Below are 14,311 nucleotides of genomic sequence, written 5' to 3' on the forward strand. Positions count from 1 at the left end.
TTTTACACGATTACGATGGATCGCTTGAAGCAAAATCTCAATAAATATTGTGGATGGAACACTACCACCTAAACTATCATCATCACCCTGATCTAGCACACGCGTATCACCTCGGTCCGCCCCAAGAATGGAATGATCAAGCAAAATGCCCACTTCAAAGTCCGTCCATTTCTGTACAATTGTGTTCTAATTAGTGCCTCAAAGCACGCGCCCAGCCGAGGAACTCGTGCTGCGGTCGTTGGTCTGCACCTTCTTGAGACCCCGTCCAGCTTGAATGGATGCAAGCAGAGCGGAATGAGCTCCACCCGCGACGCCAGGGGCAGGGGGCGCAGGGGGAGGGGGGGCTCCTGGAGGGGCGCCCGGAGGAGGCGGAGGTGGAGCTGCAGGAGCACCAGGTGCAGGAGGAGGGGGGGGAGGTGCTGCGAACGGAGCGCCTCCCGGGGGCGGAGGCGGAGGAGGCACGGCACCGGGAGGGGGAAAAGGGGGAGCAATTAGGGCACTGTCTCCGGCCTCGGGCTCGATAGCGGAAGATGCGAGAGTCGCGGGAGGAAGAGGAGGGGGCGCAATAGGGCTGGCCTGGACAGGTGTAGCGGACTTGTCTTCATCCATTGCACTCAAAGGGCGCGGTGGTGCCATGGTACCGAACAGGATGCTGGCAAGCTGCTTGGCGCTGCCACCGCCGGGCCGCTCATTCTCATCATCAGACGACTCAATATCGGAGCCGGCATTGGACCAGTCATCAGCCTCCTCAGGGCGTGTACGGGTCTTGCGTTCCAAAGGTCCGGCTCCAGTGAAAGTAGGCTTGGAAGCTTCTTGCTTCTCTTGTTGAGCGAGGCGGTGGAACGGGTTGGTGGACTGGGCCGCGGGCGAAGTTGCTTGGATCGGCTCAGTGGTTTGTCCAAGGGACTTGAAGTAAGGGTTTTTCGACTCCGCGTCAGCTGTAGCAACGGGAGCTACAAATCCTTCAACTGGGGAGGTAGCCGGGCTGGGGGCCTTCTCGAGCTTCGGGGGCAGAGGCCGCTGGGGGCTCTGGTACAGAATCAGTAGGGACAGGTGGTGCGGACAGAAACTGGCTCTGGGTGGGAGTGCTGTTCTGGGGAGTGATGCTCTCAGGCCCTTCATCGTCTGAGGAGCTTCCGTCATCCAAACCCTCCAGCTCGCGCTGTAACTGGCGCTCACGTTCCCTAGCAGCTTCAAGTTCAGCACGCTGAGCTTCCATCTTGGCCTCCTGCTCCTTAGCCATGCGAGCAGCTTCTTCCCTGCGGCGTTTCTCTTCCTGCTTCTTGATTTTGCCTTGTCGAACCTGCTCCTCAAGGGCTTTGAGGCGAGCTGCCTGGGCTTCTTTCTCCTTTTGGAAATCATCGGCCTCAGATCTGTAATTAAGTCAGCAATAGCACCATTATGGGAGATGGAGCCAAGACAAGCTTACTCAAGACGCTTTGTCTCCGCCTCCTGTGCCTCCTGCTCCTCCTTGATGGCCTGCTCACGAATAGCATGCTCTGCCTTGGCCTCTTCGGCCTTCTTAGCATCAGCCTGGCCGGCACTATCAGTTCGGGCTCTGCGAGTAGGAGGTGCCGGAGGTGGCTTCTTGCCAGCAGCCTTGGGAGCTGCGGCACTAGGACCACCCCTCTCCTCAGCCAAACGGCGCTGTCTCTCAACCTCCCTCTTAGCATCTTCTTCTTCAGCACGCCTGACGCGCTCTTCGCGTTCTCTCTTCTCTCGTTCCTGACGCTGGGCCAAAGTTTCGGTCGAATCGGCAGGCTTCAGGCCGACAGCGGCCATCCGCTCTGCGATGCGCTTCTGTGCACGCTCCCTGGCAGCTGCCACACGGTCCTCGTGCGTGTTAACGGGAGTAGAGCCCGACGAGCCGGTCGAAGCGGGCACAGACGGCCGTGCAGCAGGTGAATCGGAAGCGGGGGATCCATGACGGGGTCTCTCATGGAGAGATCTTTCTCGCCTGTTTCATTTTATTAGCTTGATCCTCCATTCTTGATGATCCTCGATGTAACATACTCTTCTTTGCGGATGCTGGCAGTCCGGCTGTTGCGGCTAAGGTCATAGATGAAGTCACGGGTGATTTCTTCAACGCCCAGGGCATCCTCCCATCGTCGCTTTTCATGCTCACGAGTGGAGTTTTGTCCTTCTTCGCGGAGACTGTCCTCCAAACTGCGGGTGAAGTCCCGGACACTTTCCTCGACATCACGGGTCATAGTTTCGTTGCGCTCCCGCTCAGCCTTGACATTTGCACTCTCAGCCTCCAGTCGGCGAGCAGCCTGTCCATCATCATCTTCAGTGGCGGGGGCTGGGCGGCCAGCCAACTCAGCAGCGCGGGCTTGCATGCGGGCACGAGCGCGAGCCTTGATGCGATCCGACTCGGTCACTGCACCGCCTGGTCCAGTGCCAACAATGGTCTGAGCGCTACCAGGATGGGCTTTGGCATCCTTCAGGCGGAAAAGCTCAAGCTTGGCATCGGATATCTCACGCTCAACGCGTCGAACTTCAGATGCGACCTGTGGAACCTGGTCCTCGTAGGACTGGAGCTGACGACGAAGAGCCCTACGCTCCGCCCCGGTATCCAATTGACGGAACGAAGCATTGGGGTGGGTGTCAATGTCATCTTGCACACGACGAATACGGTCCATGAGGCTCTCTGCCTCACGGCGGTCCTGGCGATCAAGAGCCTCGTCGTCCTCAGCCCGGTTCTCGTCCTGAAAGTCAACGGCGTCTAGCATCACCTTGGCCTCACGGATCTTCTTTCGCAGCTGGTCCACTGACAGCTCGTCTCCCTCTGAAGTCTGGGAGGCACCGGGCGATGGAGTATGGGCGTCGTTACCAACACGATGGCGGGCACTTGAACGGTAGCCGCCCGCGGCATCATTGTTCTTGAACATCGTCGCATCCTTACGGCTGGCTCCGGGCTGTCCACTACCACCACGGAACGAGTGATCCTTGAGATAGCTGACACCGGTCTTCTGGGGCTGCAAGAAAGCTCCGGATGCCTTCCGCGATTCGGCATCCTGGGACAAAAGGGACTTGACTGTACCGATAGAATCATTCAAGTGTCTTGTGGACGGGGAATGAGCTCTGGAGGGAGACGGCTAGGCACCGGATAACCGTTCAAAGCCCGATAGATCAAATGCATGGCAACAGCGAACTCATCCATGTTGAGACGGCCGCGATTGTGAGGGTCGGCCAAAGTCCAGATTCGCTCCAAATCCTTCCTGTTTAATCCACTTTGACCCATGATCTCAATGGCAGTTTCGCCGCCAATGAATCCCTTGCGGAATCCATCCCAGGCACGAAACAGATCGTCATAAATTTTCTTCTCTTCCTTAGTGATGGCCCAGGCAACTGTGGCATTGCCGGAAAGGTTGGCCATGTTGAAACCACCCTCGCGACCGGGTTGAGGCATGAGCTGCTGCTTCATAGCCTCGATATTGGGCAACCCTTGTGCGGGGGTGTTGATAAAGCCCCACTGACCAGGAATACCAGTAGGCTGTGCTGTGAGCCCAGTAGGTTGCACACCTAGGCCACCAGTCTGTGCAGGGCTGAGGTTTGAGGCAAACCCAGTAGGCATTGGGGGCATTGGGGGCCGAGGACCAGTGTACCCCGTAGCTTGCGGGTTACTCATGAACCCTGTCTGTTGCGATTGGAGGAACTGTGCCTGATTCTGCCCTGGGATGCCGGTCTGTTGAGGCTGCATGCCAGTAGGCTGAGAGAAGAATCCGGTGGGCTGTGCAGTCAACTGGTTCAGTAGCTGAGTATTGCTCGCCTGTTGGGGCTGGGGCTGCTGCACGATAGGCGGGGTCGACTTGTTCTCCAGAAGAGGCGCATCAAAATTGGGCGCATTGGTTCGCGGCGCTGGCGGTGGTGCCGAGTCGGGCACATCGAAGGAGATAATGTCAACCATGCTAGATACCTCATTCTTGATCGTCTCAGGCAAAGAGGTAGGCACTTCACGGCCAGTCAGACGCAAATTACACAGGTACATAGCCAGTGCGAACTCGGGAAAGAACAATTGTCCTGACTTAGTGGTATCTGACAAAATCCAGATCTTGGAAAGGTCGGCACCTGGGAGCTTGGAGCGCAGGAGAAGATCCCGCGCTTTCTCGCCTGATAATGGTGGTCAGCAAATGGCCGTTGTTCCGACGGAAAGATCCAGACAGGCACATACCGTCCAATGTCTTTTCATTGCCAACAGCAGTTCTGAATAGCTGCTCAAACTTGGCCTGATCCTGTGCTGTGATGAAAGAGAGCCGGATACTCGGGATCTTTGAACCAGTCTTCGGTGGCACTTGCGGGGGGTTTCCGGTGGCACCGGTATCTTGGAAGGAGTTTGCGACATCAAACGAAGTCTTCAACCGGGAAGGGAGCCCCGTAGCCTGGGGGAGCTGAAGTTGAGGGAGTGGTGGCTGCGCCTGGCTCTGAGGCTGATTCTGAGGGGGAAACCGGTATATTGAGGCTGCAGATTTTGCGGCTGTTGGAATTGCTGCTGCGATTGTGGTAGTTGCTGTCCAGGGAAGCCAGTGAACTGCGGCTGGAGCTGTCCCACGGGGAATCCGGTGGGTTGAGGTTGAAGCTGCGAGTTACCAAATGGCGACGGTTGTCCGGCAAAGCCAGTTGGTTGCGGCGCAAATCCCGTCGGCTGAGGCTGCTGCATTGGCGGCTGCTGTTGGCCCTGAGAGAATTGCGAGTATGTTGGCTGTTGCTGCTGTTGCTGCTGTTGCTGCATGAATGGTGCCTGGCCTGGGCGGCCACCTGCACCACCGCCGAGGAAGGAATTCGACGAGGAGAACATTATTAACACGTCGCTCGCATGGAAGAAAAAGATGCAGAAGAACCGCGGATAGATCACAAAGGGAAAAAGGAATGCAGATAGCCCAGGGGAGATTGAGTCTCAGGAGCAACGGAAATGACGCTGTAGCAGGGACACGCGGAGGGACGCTAGCTCAATTGGGAGCTTAGTCATGACTACCCCGGCGTAATCTATTTTCAGGGTGCACGAGGTGAAGAAGTCGAGATTGGGACAAGACGGAGATTATGCCAGAATTTGAGTCACAGAAGTATGGGAAGGACCTATGTTCGACGCGACTGCTACTAGGCCTCACACGACAGGCCGTGAAGAAATGCCGTTGACGTGAAATGCTCTCATGATGATTTCGTGGAGAACTCCGAAAGGCTGTAAGAGGGCAAAGCTATCTGAATTTCAGTGGTATCGTACTAGATACATGGCATCAACGTGGATGCAAATCATAACCATCATTAGTGTCCCCCGTGGGAACGAGCAAAAAAAAGCACCAAGATCTTGGACTGGATAACCCAGTCAGCATTTTGAAGACGAAGTACTAAATGAGCCTTGAGACCGCTCCATACGCCAGATAAAAACCAAAGGAAAGAGAATGACCGAAGATGAATCTCAGCATCGATTCGACTTAAAGTCGACTTCCATGTTTGACTGGATATCGCTTAATCGGTCTGCTGCTGGTTGGCAGCGTTGGCCATCTTGCGCAGCTCATACTCCTTGGTGAATTCGCGAGACAGCGTGCCCAAATCCTGGATTAATGCTTTAGAGGCAGTGATCACCGCTTGGCGTGGTGTGATTTCACCATCAGTCTGGACGCGCAACAGGAAGTTGGGGGTCAAAGGGTGAGGAATCTAGTAACGCAAAGTCAGTGTCGATCTAAAGTCTCAAATGAGCGGCCAAAGATGTTCCTTCTTACCTTGTAGGCGGCGAAGACGACGTGGGGAGTTTTCAGGAGACGAGTGCGAAGCATGTTACCGAGGGTATGGTCCTCCTTGTGAAAAGTAAAGATAGCGGCAGAGGGAAGGCCTAAGCTTCATCGTTAGTGAAGCTGCTCACTCTCATTAATTAAGGGAGACTCACGAGTGTCAATCTCGACATCGATCTTGTTCTCGCCAGGGCCAAGCAGAATGGCCTCGTAACTGTGATCAAGTCAGACAAAATCGGGAAATAGAATGCAAAACGATGCGAGGAAAGAAAAACGCATGAACAAGATGAGTTACAAAGAGACTGACGGGTCCTCGGCGATCCTCCACCTGAGATGGGCCTAAATGGCGTGGGCAGGACGATCTCGGCGTCCAGCACGATCTTTCGCAATGGCATCAGTTGCCAAGACGATCTTGAAGGGGTTGGGGCTCGACATCTCTGCAGTTTCGGGCAGATCACAGGAATATTTTGAGGCCAAAGATGGGGATGTGTTGGGAATGGGGTAGTGTGAAGAGCTTCGAGGTACAGACTGGAAAGAGTCTTGAGGTGCAAACAGGAAAGTGCCTTGAGGTACAGACTGGAAAGAGCTTCGAGCTGCGGGCTGATGAAAGGTAGGATCCTGGTCCAGAATATCTTGGGGGATCTCATCCGGCAAAAGTGGAGGAAGAGTCCTTTCTACAGCAGGTCCAGACAGGTCCAAGGTGCCCTCAAGATTCTCCTCCAGGTTCCGGTGCAAATGCTCGTCGAACACTGCTCGACTGGGACACTCGTCGTAAACAGGGGAAGGAGCCATGACGGAGGGTCTCGATACCAGGCGAAATGAATGTTTGATACGGGAAGGCGCCAAAGTGGAAGGTGCCAATGTCAGGTTGCCCGCGGTGGTGGAAGAGAGAGACCTCGAAGATGGTCCGTGACAAGTTCAAGACTTCTTCACAACCAAATGCGAAGGCCTTTCTTGCACTCTTCAACCACACCTCTCGAGCTCATCCTGTGGCCCACCCCGGCCAAACATTGCGAAACACAAACGCCCTCTTCCACAGCCCGCAACCGGCCCATCCCATGTCGTTGACGCATTGCAACAACAAGAAGAAAAAAGAGCAAATGAATAACCAAGAACATTTCACTTACCGATCCGGTGCGTTCATATTGTCAGAACGTGTTATCACAACGACGGGCGATTATGGATGCCGAGGATGTCGAGGCTTTTCAAGTGCTGTTCGTGGCCGTTCAGTCTCAATGGGCGGCTTTAAGGTCGACTACCAATCGTCTTTGTAGAATTGTTGCCGCTGCGAGACCGAGTTGCGTTTGCGCACCTCGCTGTCTAAATGGCCAACCGCCTAAACGTCCAAATATCGACCAGGTTCTGGTTCCTCCAAGGCCGAGAGCTCAAGCGCGGAAGTGAGGACCGCGTCAGTGTCCAATATGAGCTTGGCGAACGGTTGGGTCCTGGCTGGTGCAGGGTCAAAGTCGATGTGGTTGGATGAAAGTGTCGAGATTCGACAGTCAAAGATATGGTATCAGCACGTGATACACGTCTACTATATCACGTGACATCAATCGCTCTACTATGGTCATTGAAAGATGGGACGAGATACGAAATTCCTCGGTTCGGTCTGAGAATATCTATTTATCCGAAATACTTGATCTGTGAAAACACAGAACATAAGGTCTGCTCGCGAATGACCCTGCTTTAAGGATTATCTTCGTTTCTCTACACTACGCAGCGCGGAAAGGCGGAACATTCAAGTTCAAGAACTTCAATTTCTGATCCGCATGTGGTTTTTTCTGAGCTCCTGAGATACACGATATCAGGCTTTAGATGTTTCCAGAGTTTTGTGAAGCCTTTCAAAGGAAATTTGCGCATGTGGCGCCGTCACTCGAAATCAAACCCGAGTCGCATCTCAATAGTATTGAAAAGGTCTTGTCCGCGAGGGTGATGTAGAAGGAGGTTTGGGCTGAGACGAAGAGTATGAAACAAGCCCCTAACATTCCTGATAGACTTTCATTCCATCAGGACCAAAAGATCTAGCAAATGTCTCACCAGAAAACCTCCTAAACGCATTATCACCCTCCGCATGCTCCTCAGCCCACGCCCGATATGCACTCCAGTAAATGATCGGGCTACCAGCACACATTTCACTCCAGCTTGAATTCGCGATGAAAAGATTGATATAAGTTAGCTCCGCCTCATCCAAATCTCCTCTTTCATAACCATATCCAGTCGATATGTGGCCATAAGTATTTAGCATATCATCGTGAAACCAGACATCACCTGCTTCATAAGAAGCGACGATAATAGACTCAAAATCATCCCGATCATCAATCGGCTCCATCGCATCACGAAGAGTCCGGCGATCAACTGCAAGAAAATTGTTTGGCGGAGGGTGTCTACCAAACGCTCCGGATTCAAAGTAATTGAGCAACCCCTGCATATCCGGTGACACTAGTCGATCTGATACGTCAACCCACATCCAATTCTGATCAGTAACCGTGAACATCTCCGATTGAATCTTGCGGAGCTCGGTCGGAGTCATCGCTTCCAAGACGAAGACGACATCCGTGGCCAGACTCCCGGCAATGTTGTCCGGGTTGACGATTGGCTCTCCTCCAACCATCGGTATTTCATACATGGCTGGGTTGTACCTGTATGAGCCTCTGGGCAAATGAGTCGGGATGTGACTTTCTGGATTCCAGCCTGCATTCCAGGATTGTTTGACTTTATCAAAGGGCAGGGTATACAGCTCAAGTTTGTTGGCCGTAGGATCTGCGATGTTTGGACCGCTAGACCCCTTTGCTATGACGATATGATAGCCCTCTGCGTCATCATCAATGAAAAGTGCGAAGGCCTGGTCGTTACCTTCGCGGCATATTTTCAGCGCTTGAAACATTCGGTAGAGCTGCGCGCGGGAACATGGCTCTTGACTCTCTGGCCAGTTATGAATGGTTGTGGGACAGCCGATCATTGACTCGATGTTTTCTTGAACTGTTTTCGAGAGGTGCACCAGAGAGATTAGCGTGGGAGTGGATGGCTCGAGACTCAACCCCGAGAGATGGGATGGAAGCACTCCACTGAATGACTACGTATTTTTTTTCAGCAAATGATCGTACAATAGAACATGATGGGAGAAGCCTAGCTTTACCTGGACGGCTTCTTCTTCCTCCGGCTCTGATGAAATTCGAGTATAATCCGCTGATAATCCGCCGCTGGCAGCTATGCCCAGAAGCAGGTTGGCTCGCTCGATTGGTACGCGAGCAGCCTCGGCGCCTGATTCCTTAGAGGTCCTCCAGGCGATGATCGCCGAATGGTCCGTTCGGGACTGATCATCAATGAAGATGAGAGGATCCTCTTTCAACATGGTGAATATGACAGATGTCGGTGGGGTATAATTCATCAGCCAAGGAATCTCGACCAGACGTCGCATCCCATTTTGGGGACTATCTGGCCACTCCTCACCCATGGAGCTGAGCTTGGTCATCATGGCAATCCGCTCTGCGTCCTCTAGGGGACAGATAAACACCACAAGCCATGTTGGAGGTGTGCCAGGCTTGTGTCGACCGGAAGTATAGATGCTAGGGAGCAGCCAGGATGGAGGGGCGGGGGCTGCCATGTTTGTCTGTGGATTGGAAGGGACGAAATCCTAGAAATCTGTCTCAGATTTGAGGCTCTTTAGAGACCCACCAAAACACGTGAGGCCATATTGCCTAGGCAATTAGTCTAAGTATATCTACCAAAATGTGATACACAATAGTGTACAGTGAGTTTCCATGAGTTGAAAGAGATAGTATGCCATTGCTTCTTATGTTAACCAACCATGATGACAATTTCAATGTGTCTACGTACGTGATTATCAAATTTTCTTCTCGTTCTCATTCTTCCGTCCTGAAAGCCCTTTTAAGATGATGTTTGATTGCTTGTTTTGAGAGGTATATAAGTCTGGGATTCGCAAGTTGATGCATGACAGCCTGCCTATTGGCTATATTGTTTTGCTTGTCTCAGGCGCTACCGAACGGAGACCCCCAGAGGTCTGCTCTAGAACAATGCACAATTCACATCATAAGACAGTTGAAGATATGAGGGCTCTTGCCCGAAATGAATTATACGAGTCCCCCAAAATCTCGTGAAAAGACTCATGTCAGCCCTAAGGAGCAACGCAAGAATGCATGCCATGAACAATTAATGAACCAAAATAGAACATGAATATGAAGGAAAAATGAAAACGCCATGCCAGCCCTGCGCCAATGCCAAGAAGATGTAACAGTAAGGACATATGTATTCATACTTGAGATGCACCATCTGCCCCTTCAAGATGGCCATGCAATGGAAAAATTCGGGAACAAAAGAGGTATGGCTTGAGCTTCGAAGGAGGGGAGATTAAAAAGCTCGAAGCCGAAGCCGAGTTGGATGTATGTGCGTGATTTTCATGTCATGGCGAGCGCAAAATTGAGAACAACAGGGTTTCTATACAGCGGCGCCGTGATCCGTCTCATTTGATGCATGGTATATTGAAGGATGATGTAATGGGATGAAGGAGTTGGTTTAGTGCACGACACTCAGCAAGTCTCCGAGGGGGTTGGTTCCTCGCTTCAGCTTCCAGCTGTTCTTCTTTTTGTCGCGCTTCTTCATCATGTCGGCCCACGCTTCGTCGTCATCGTCATCGTCGGAGGTGTTTTGGGCCTTGCGGCCAGCCGCTGAGCGACCCGGTGAAACCGGGCGGACAATCACGGTAGCAAGGGACGATGACTTTGGTAGATGGGGCTGCGATTGAGAATTATGCAGTCCGGGACGCTGATTTTCATCTGCCCAGCCCTTCAGGTGCGATGAAGCACCTGCGTTCTCCCCGGCATGACTGATACAGGCCGGTAACGAGAGGCGAGGCCAGCGTTACTACGTTCTGAAGGAGCGATTGATGAGGCGTAGCCCGGGTTTGGAGGTTGGAATGGTGGCCCAGATAGATTGGGCAATGGCGAGCCAGTGCGACGCACGGCAACGTTTGGGTCCAGCATGCTGAGAGCGCGATGGTCGAAATGGGGATTGGCACTAGGGGCCGGACCCGGCATGGAGACTGGCCTAGCTCCCATGACTGAAGGAGTGCCTGCCGTCGACGGTGGGCCTGCCATTGGGAAGCCAGCCATGGAGGGAGGGCCCATCGGAGGTCCAGCCATCGGCATACCACCCATGCTAGGAGGGGCAAGCATGCCGTTTTTCGTCATCGGAGGCGGGGTACCAGGCACACCCTGCATTTGCATTTGCATCTGCATCCATTGCATCTGCATTTGCATCATGTCTGCCATTTGGCGAGACAGCTGCAGCTGAGCCTGCTCGTTAGGATTCATTGGTTGCGGCCCCATCATTGAGAACGGTCGAGGCACTTCGCCCATGTTGTACATCGCCTGGGTATTCGGACTGCCCCGTCGCATTGCACGAGCCCGCTCCTCGTTGGCAATCACATTAACCAGGCCTCCCGGATGAGGTCCTGGTGAGGAGGCCCCCCCATACACCGAGCCCGATCCTCCACCCATAGCGAGAGACTCGCGATCAGGCCCAGCGACCAGGCCAGCTCCATAATAAGGATCCCGAGGAAGAGCTCGGGCGAAAACAGGCAATCCACCCCGGGCCCCTTGTTCGGCACCAACCACTGAGCTCGAAGACGACGCATACGGGGGTTGCATTGACGCACGAAGGTTCGGGTTGGAGCTGGCATTGATCAAGCGAGAGGGTGGACGATTGCGATTCGGGAACCCGTGAGCAGCAAGGATACCCAAGGGGACGTCCTCGTCATCCTCCTCGTTGCTCTTACCACTGGAGGTGTTGCCGATAGAACCAGACAGTCGGTTGAAATTGGAAACGCTGCTGCTCCCTCCACTCATAACGGGACGAAGGAATGGCGATCCTGCTTGTTGTCCAGTCACTTTCATCATCTGCTGGCGATAGACCGACATGTGAGCCTCCTGCTTGCGCCGCTGTCGTTCCGCCTCGCGCTGCTTCTCAATCTCGTCTTCTTCATCGAATCCGTTTCCTTCCTCTTCTTCTTCGTCTTCACTCTTGGAAGCACTGCTGTTGGCTCGCCGCAGTTCCTGTTGCTGGCGGTAATGCTCAAATTGAGAGGGTGTCATAACCTTGTTGCCCGGGGAATTCGTCTTGGGCATGTTCTCGGCGTATTGAACCGCGAGTCGCGCGTGGGCAGCAATGGTCGGATCAGGCTCATTTCGTTCCGCGAACATCGATTCAGGCTCCGGTTTCACATCATGAGGACTGACAGTTTTACCTTGATAGAAGAGGGGTGTGTTGTCGGTCACTGGCGGAGAGTTCTCTTTGCTCCACAGCAGGGATTGCCTGACCATTTTTGCATCCTCATCATCAATCGGACTACCGACTGGTCCGCCCGAGTAGATTCCACTCCGGCGAAGACTATTGTAATCCGACCGTGGTCGTTCGAGTGATCGATGATTAGTTGTAGCACCCAGCGCCTGGGATGAACCTGGTGATGCCCTGCGGAATCCTGCGTCCGCGTTGTTGGCGGACGAAGAATTGTCAATTACTAAGTCGCCCATTCGCGCGACATCGGGATCATTGAGCAAATTATCGTCGGAATGACGGGAGCGTTGGCTGTCCCATGAGTACGGTGACGGTTCAACGGCCGAAGATTGATCGATTTTCAAAGGAGCAGGTCGTGGTACCCTTCCACTACCACCGGCCTGGAACTCAGGCAGAGCCTGTGTGGGTGGGGACGAGGAGTACTGTACCACTATTAGCATTGGCCCACGTGTTTCCTCATCAATGGGAGCGTCGTACCTGCTTAGATCGCCGAGGAGATGGGTCCCGCAACATGGCGCTGTCCCGTTTGCCTAGATGGTCAAACATCTTCCCAAAGTCATCAGTGCTTTCAGCTCCAAGATCCGGCCCGAGGTTGAAATGCCCATCCGCCAGCTTCGGCGGTGTAGCTGTGCTATCCGTACTGGCAGTTTGGGCCCGTCTCGTCGATGCATCGGGTGTAGCGGTTCTGGGCATAGCCGCAGGTGAATTTGATTTGCCGAATCGGCCACCGAATGAAAATGTCCTGCCTGCAGCAGCGCGTAAGCCTGCTGCAAGTGGAGGCGGAGCGGGGATATCGTTCATTCTTGAGTGCGGGGATGAGGCCTCATCGGGTGGTGGTACCTCGGTGGAGGATGGTAAAGTCGACGAGGAACTGAGTCGGGTCGAAGTTGAGCTCTCGTAAGTTGGACCACTATAATTGCGACGGATTAGTCGCTTCCTAAGAGATTCCTTGGGTCGGCAGGGGCCATACCGCTTCCTCAGGGGTTGCTCGGTTCCGGCGAAAATGTTGTCGGAATCCTCCACGGTTGCGGGTACGGCATTTCCCTCACTCATGCGCTTGCTTAAAGGCGCCCCATCTGTCATTGATCTATGCGGACCTGGTCGCTCGAAGACACGGAAGGAGGGCTGTTGTTGTGCATCCACCTCTTCCAGAATGTTCCCGGACGACTTCCGGCGACCACCAAACGTCTTGGGCAGCTTAATAGGCATGGTTATGGATGTTGTGAGAGCAACAAATAAATGATTGAGCGCCTCCTTTACTCGATCGCTGCTCCCATTAAGGTAGACCTGTTCCTGGGGGGGGGGGGAATTGATCACTTCAATGGACGTGTCAGATGCAGGTGAAGAGGAGGGAAGAGGAACGGTGGGCAAGCCGACAGATCGGCGGTTGCAAGGGGAAACGGATATTTGCAAGAACAAAGAAAGCTCAGGGGAGACGGAGCCTTAGGCTTTGGGGCGAAGCGAATCCCTAAAGAAGCTTCTGGTACGGAGATAACAGCCTGCGACACACTTTGCTCTAGCGGCTGATCGGGCCCGTCTGGAATCCACCCTGTGGGTTGCGATCTGGTCGCGTACACGACAAACCAATTTTAACCCTAGTTCCTGTTCCCTGGTCCCTGATCCGGGGTTGAAAATGGGATGTGGCGGCTTGAAAGCTTCCCTTGGCGTGAAAAGGAAGGAAATCAGATGAACAACAGAAAGAGGAAAAAAATCAACACCACCCGGGTGAGACCCAAAATGGTGACAGTCTCAATTTGGTCTCCGCCGAGATTCAACAACGAGCAATGCGTGAGCAAATCCGATCCGAACGGGGACCTGAGTGGGGAGTGGAGCAGATGTCGGGTAGGACCCTTCTCGGTTCGTAGGAATGAGGCACGGAAAAGGAACCCAAGAATGAAGAATGATGCCGAGGGAGAATGCGAAGAGAAAGAATGAGAGGCGAAAAGAGAAAAAAAAACTAAGGGACGCCAAACCAACGCCCACCAGAGTCTAGTCCCTGCATTATTGTCCAGAGACCGAATGGGATCCGACGGTGGTCATAACTAGCGTCAGTCACTAACTACAATGACTGCACTACTGTACCATTGTCGGAGGCCAATGATACCGATGGATTCCAGTGCGTGAAAACAGAAGTCGAGGCCGGATCGCGCCATGTGAAACCTTTTGCTATACATAGCTGGCCTTAAGGGGAAAGCTAAAAATAAACAAACCATTACTCATCGTCCCGCATACGGTGCCATCAAAACAAAACGATTGTTTGCGTTCTA

The 14,311-nt window shown here is 53.4% G+C and overlaps 5 protein-coding genes across 5 annotated transcripts; all 5 read right to left on the reverse strand.

Moving 5' to 3' along the window:
* Positions 1-198: 198 nt before the first annotated feature.
* On the reverse strand, positions 199-4,798 carry pan1 (actin cytoskeleton-regulatory complex protein PAN1; the record flags this gene model as incomplete). The annotated part of the gene is made up of 7 exons (XM_056964669.1): positions 199-1,020; positions 1,052-1,373; positions 1,430-1,933; positions 2,014-3,037; positions 3,097-4,113; positions 4,175-4,543; positions 4,591-4,798. The coding sequence occupies 7 exons, from the start codon at positions 4,796-4,798 to the stop codon at positions 199-201; spliced, it is 4,266 nt and encodes a 1,421-aa protein (XP_056824622.1).
* Positions 4,799-5,466: 668 nt separating this feature from the next.
* Positions 5,467-6,521, reverse strand: N7477_003007 (DNA-directed RNA polymerase II core subunit RPB11; the record flags this gene model as incomplete). Its single annotated transcript, XM_056964670.1, has 4 exons — positions 5,467-5,655; positions 5,721-5,830; positions 5,885-5,943; positions 6,259-6,521. The coding sequence occupies 4 exons, from the start codon at positions 6,519-6,521 to the stop codon at positions 5,467-5,469; spliced, it is 621 nt and encodes a 206-aa protein (XP_056824623.1).
* A 1,189-nt stretch (positions 6,522-7,710) lies between these two features.
* Positions 7,711-8,616, reverse strand: N7477_003008 (uncharacterized protein; the record flags this gene model as incomplete). The annotated part of the gene is made up of 1 exon (XM_056964671.1): positions 7,711-8,616. One exon carries the CDS (start codon positions 8,614-8,616, stop codon positions 7,711-7,713), a length of 906 nt encoding a protein of 301 aa, XP_056824624.1.
* A 189-nt stretch (positions 8,617-8,805) lies between these two features.
* On the reverse strand, positions 8,806-9,336 carry N7477_003009 (uncharacterized protein; the record flags this gene model as incomplete). Its single annotated transcript, XM_056964672.1, has 1 exon — positions 8,806-9,336. One exon carries the CDS (start codon positions 9,334-9,336, stop codon positions 8,806-8,808), a length of 531 nt encoding a protein of 176 aa, XP_056824625.1.
* Positions 9,337-10,265: 929 nt separating this feature from the next.
* On the reverse strand, positions 10,266-13,253 carry N7477_003010 (uncharacterized protein; the record flags this gene model as incomplete). Its single annotated transcript, XM_056964673.1, has 3 exons — positions 10,266-10,535; positions 10,556-12,466; positions 12,522-13,253. The coding sequence occupies 3 exons, from the start codon at positions 13,251-13,253 to the stop codon at positions 10,266-10,268; spliced, it is 2,913 nt and encodes a 970-aa protein (XP_056824626.1).
* Positions 13,254-14,311: the final 1,058 nt, after the last annotated feature.

Source organism: Penicillium maclennaniae, assembly GCF_028827695.1.
Source record: "Penicillium maclennaniae strain IBT 15551 chromosome Unknown utg000003l:1.0-5670915.0:1.0-5674809.0, whole genome shotgun sequence".
NCBI lineage: Eukaryota > Fungi > Ascomycota > Eurotiomycetes > Eurotiales > Aspergillaceae > Penicillium > Penicillium maclennaniae.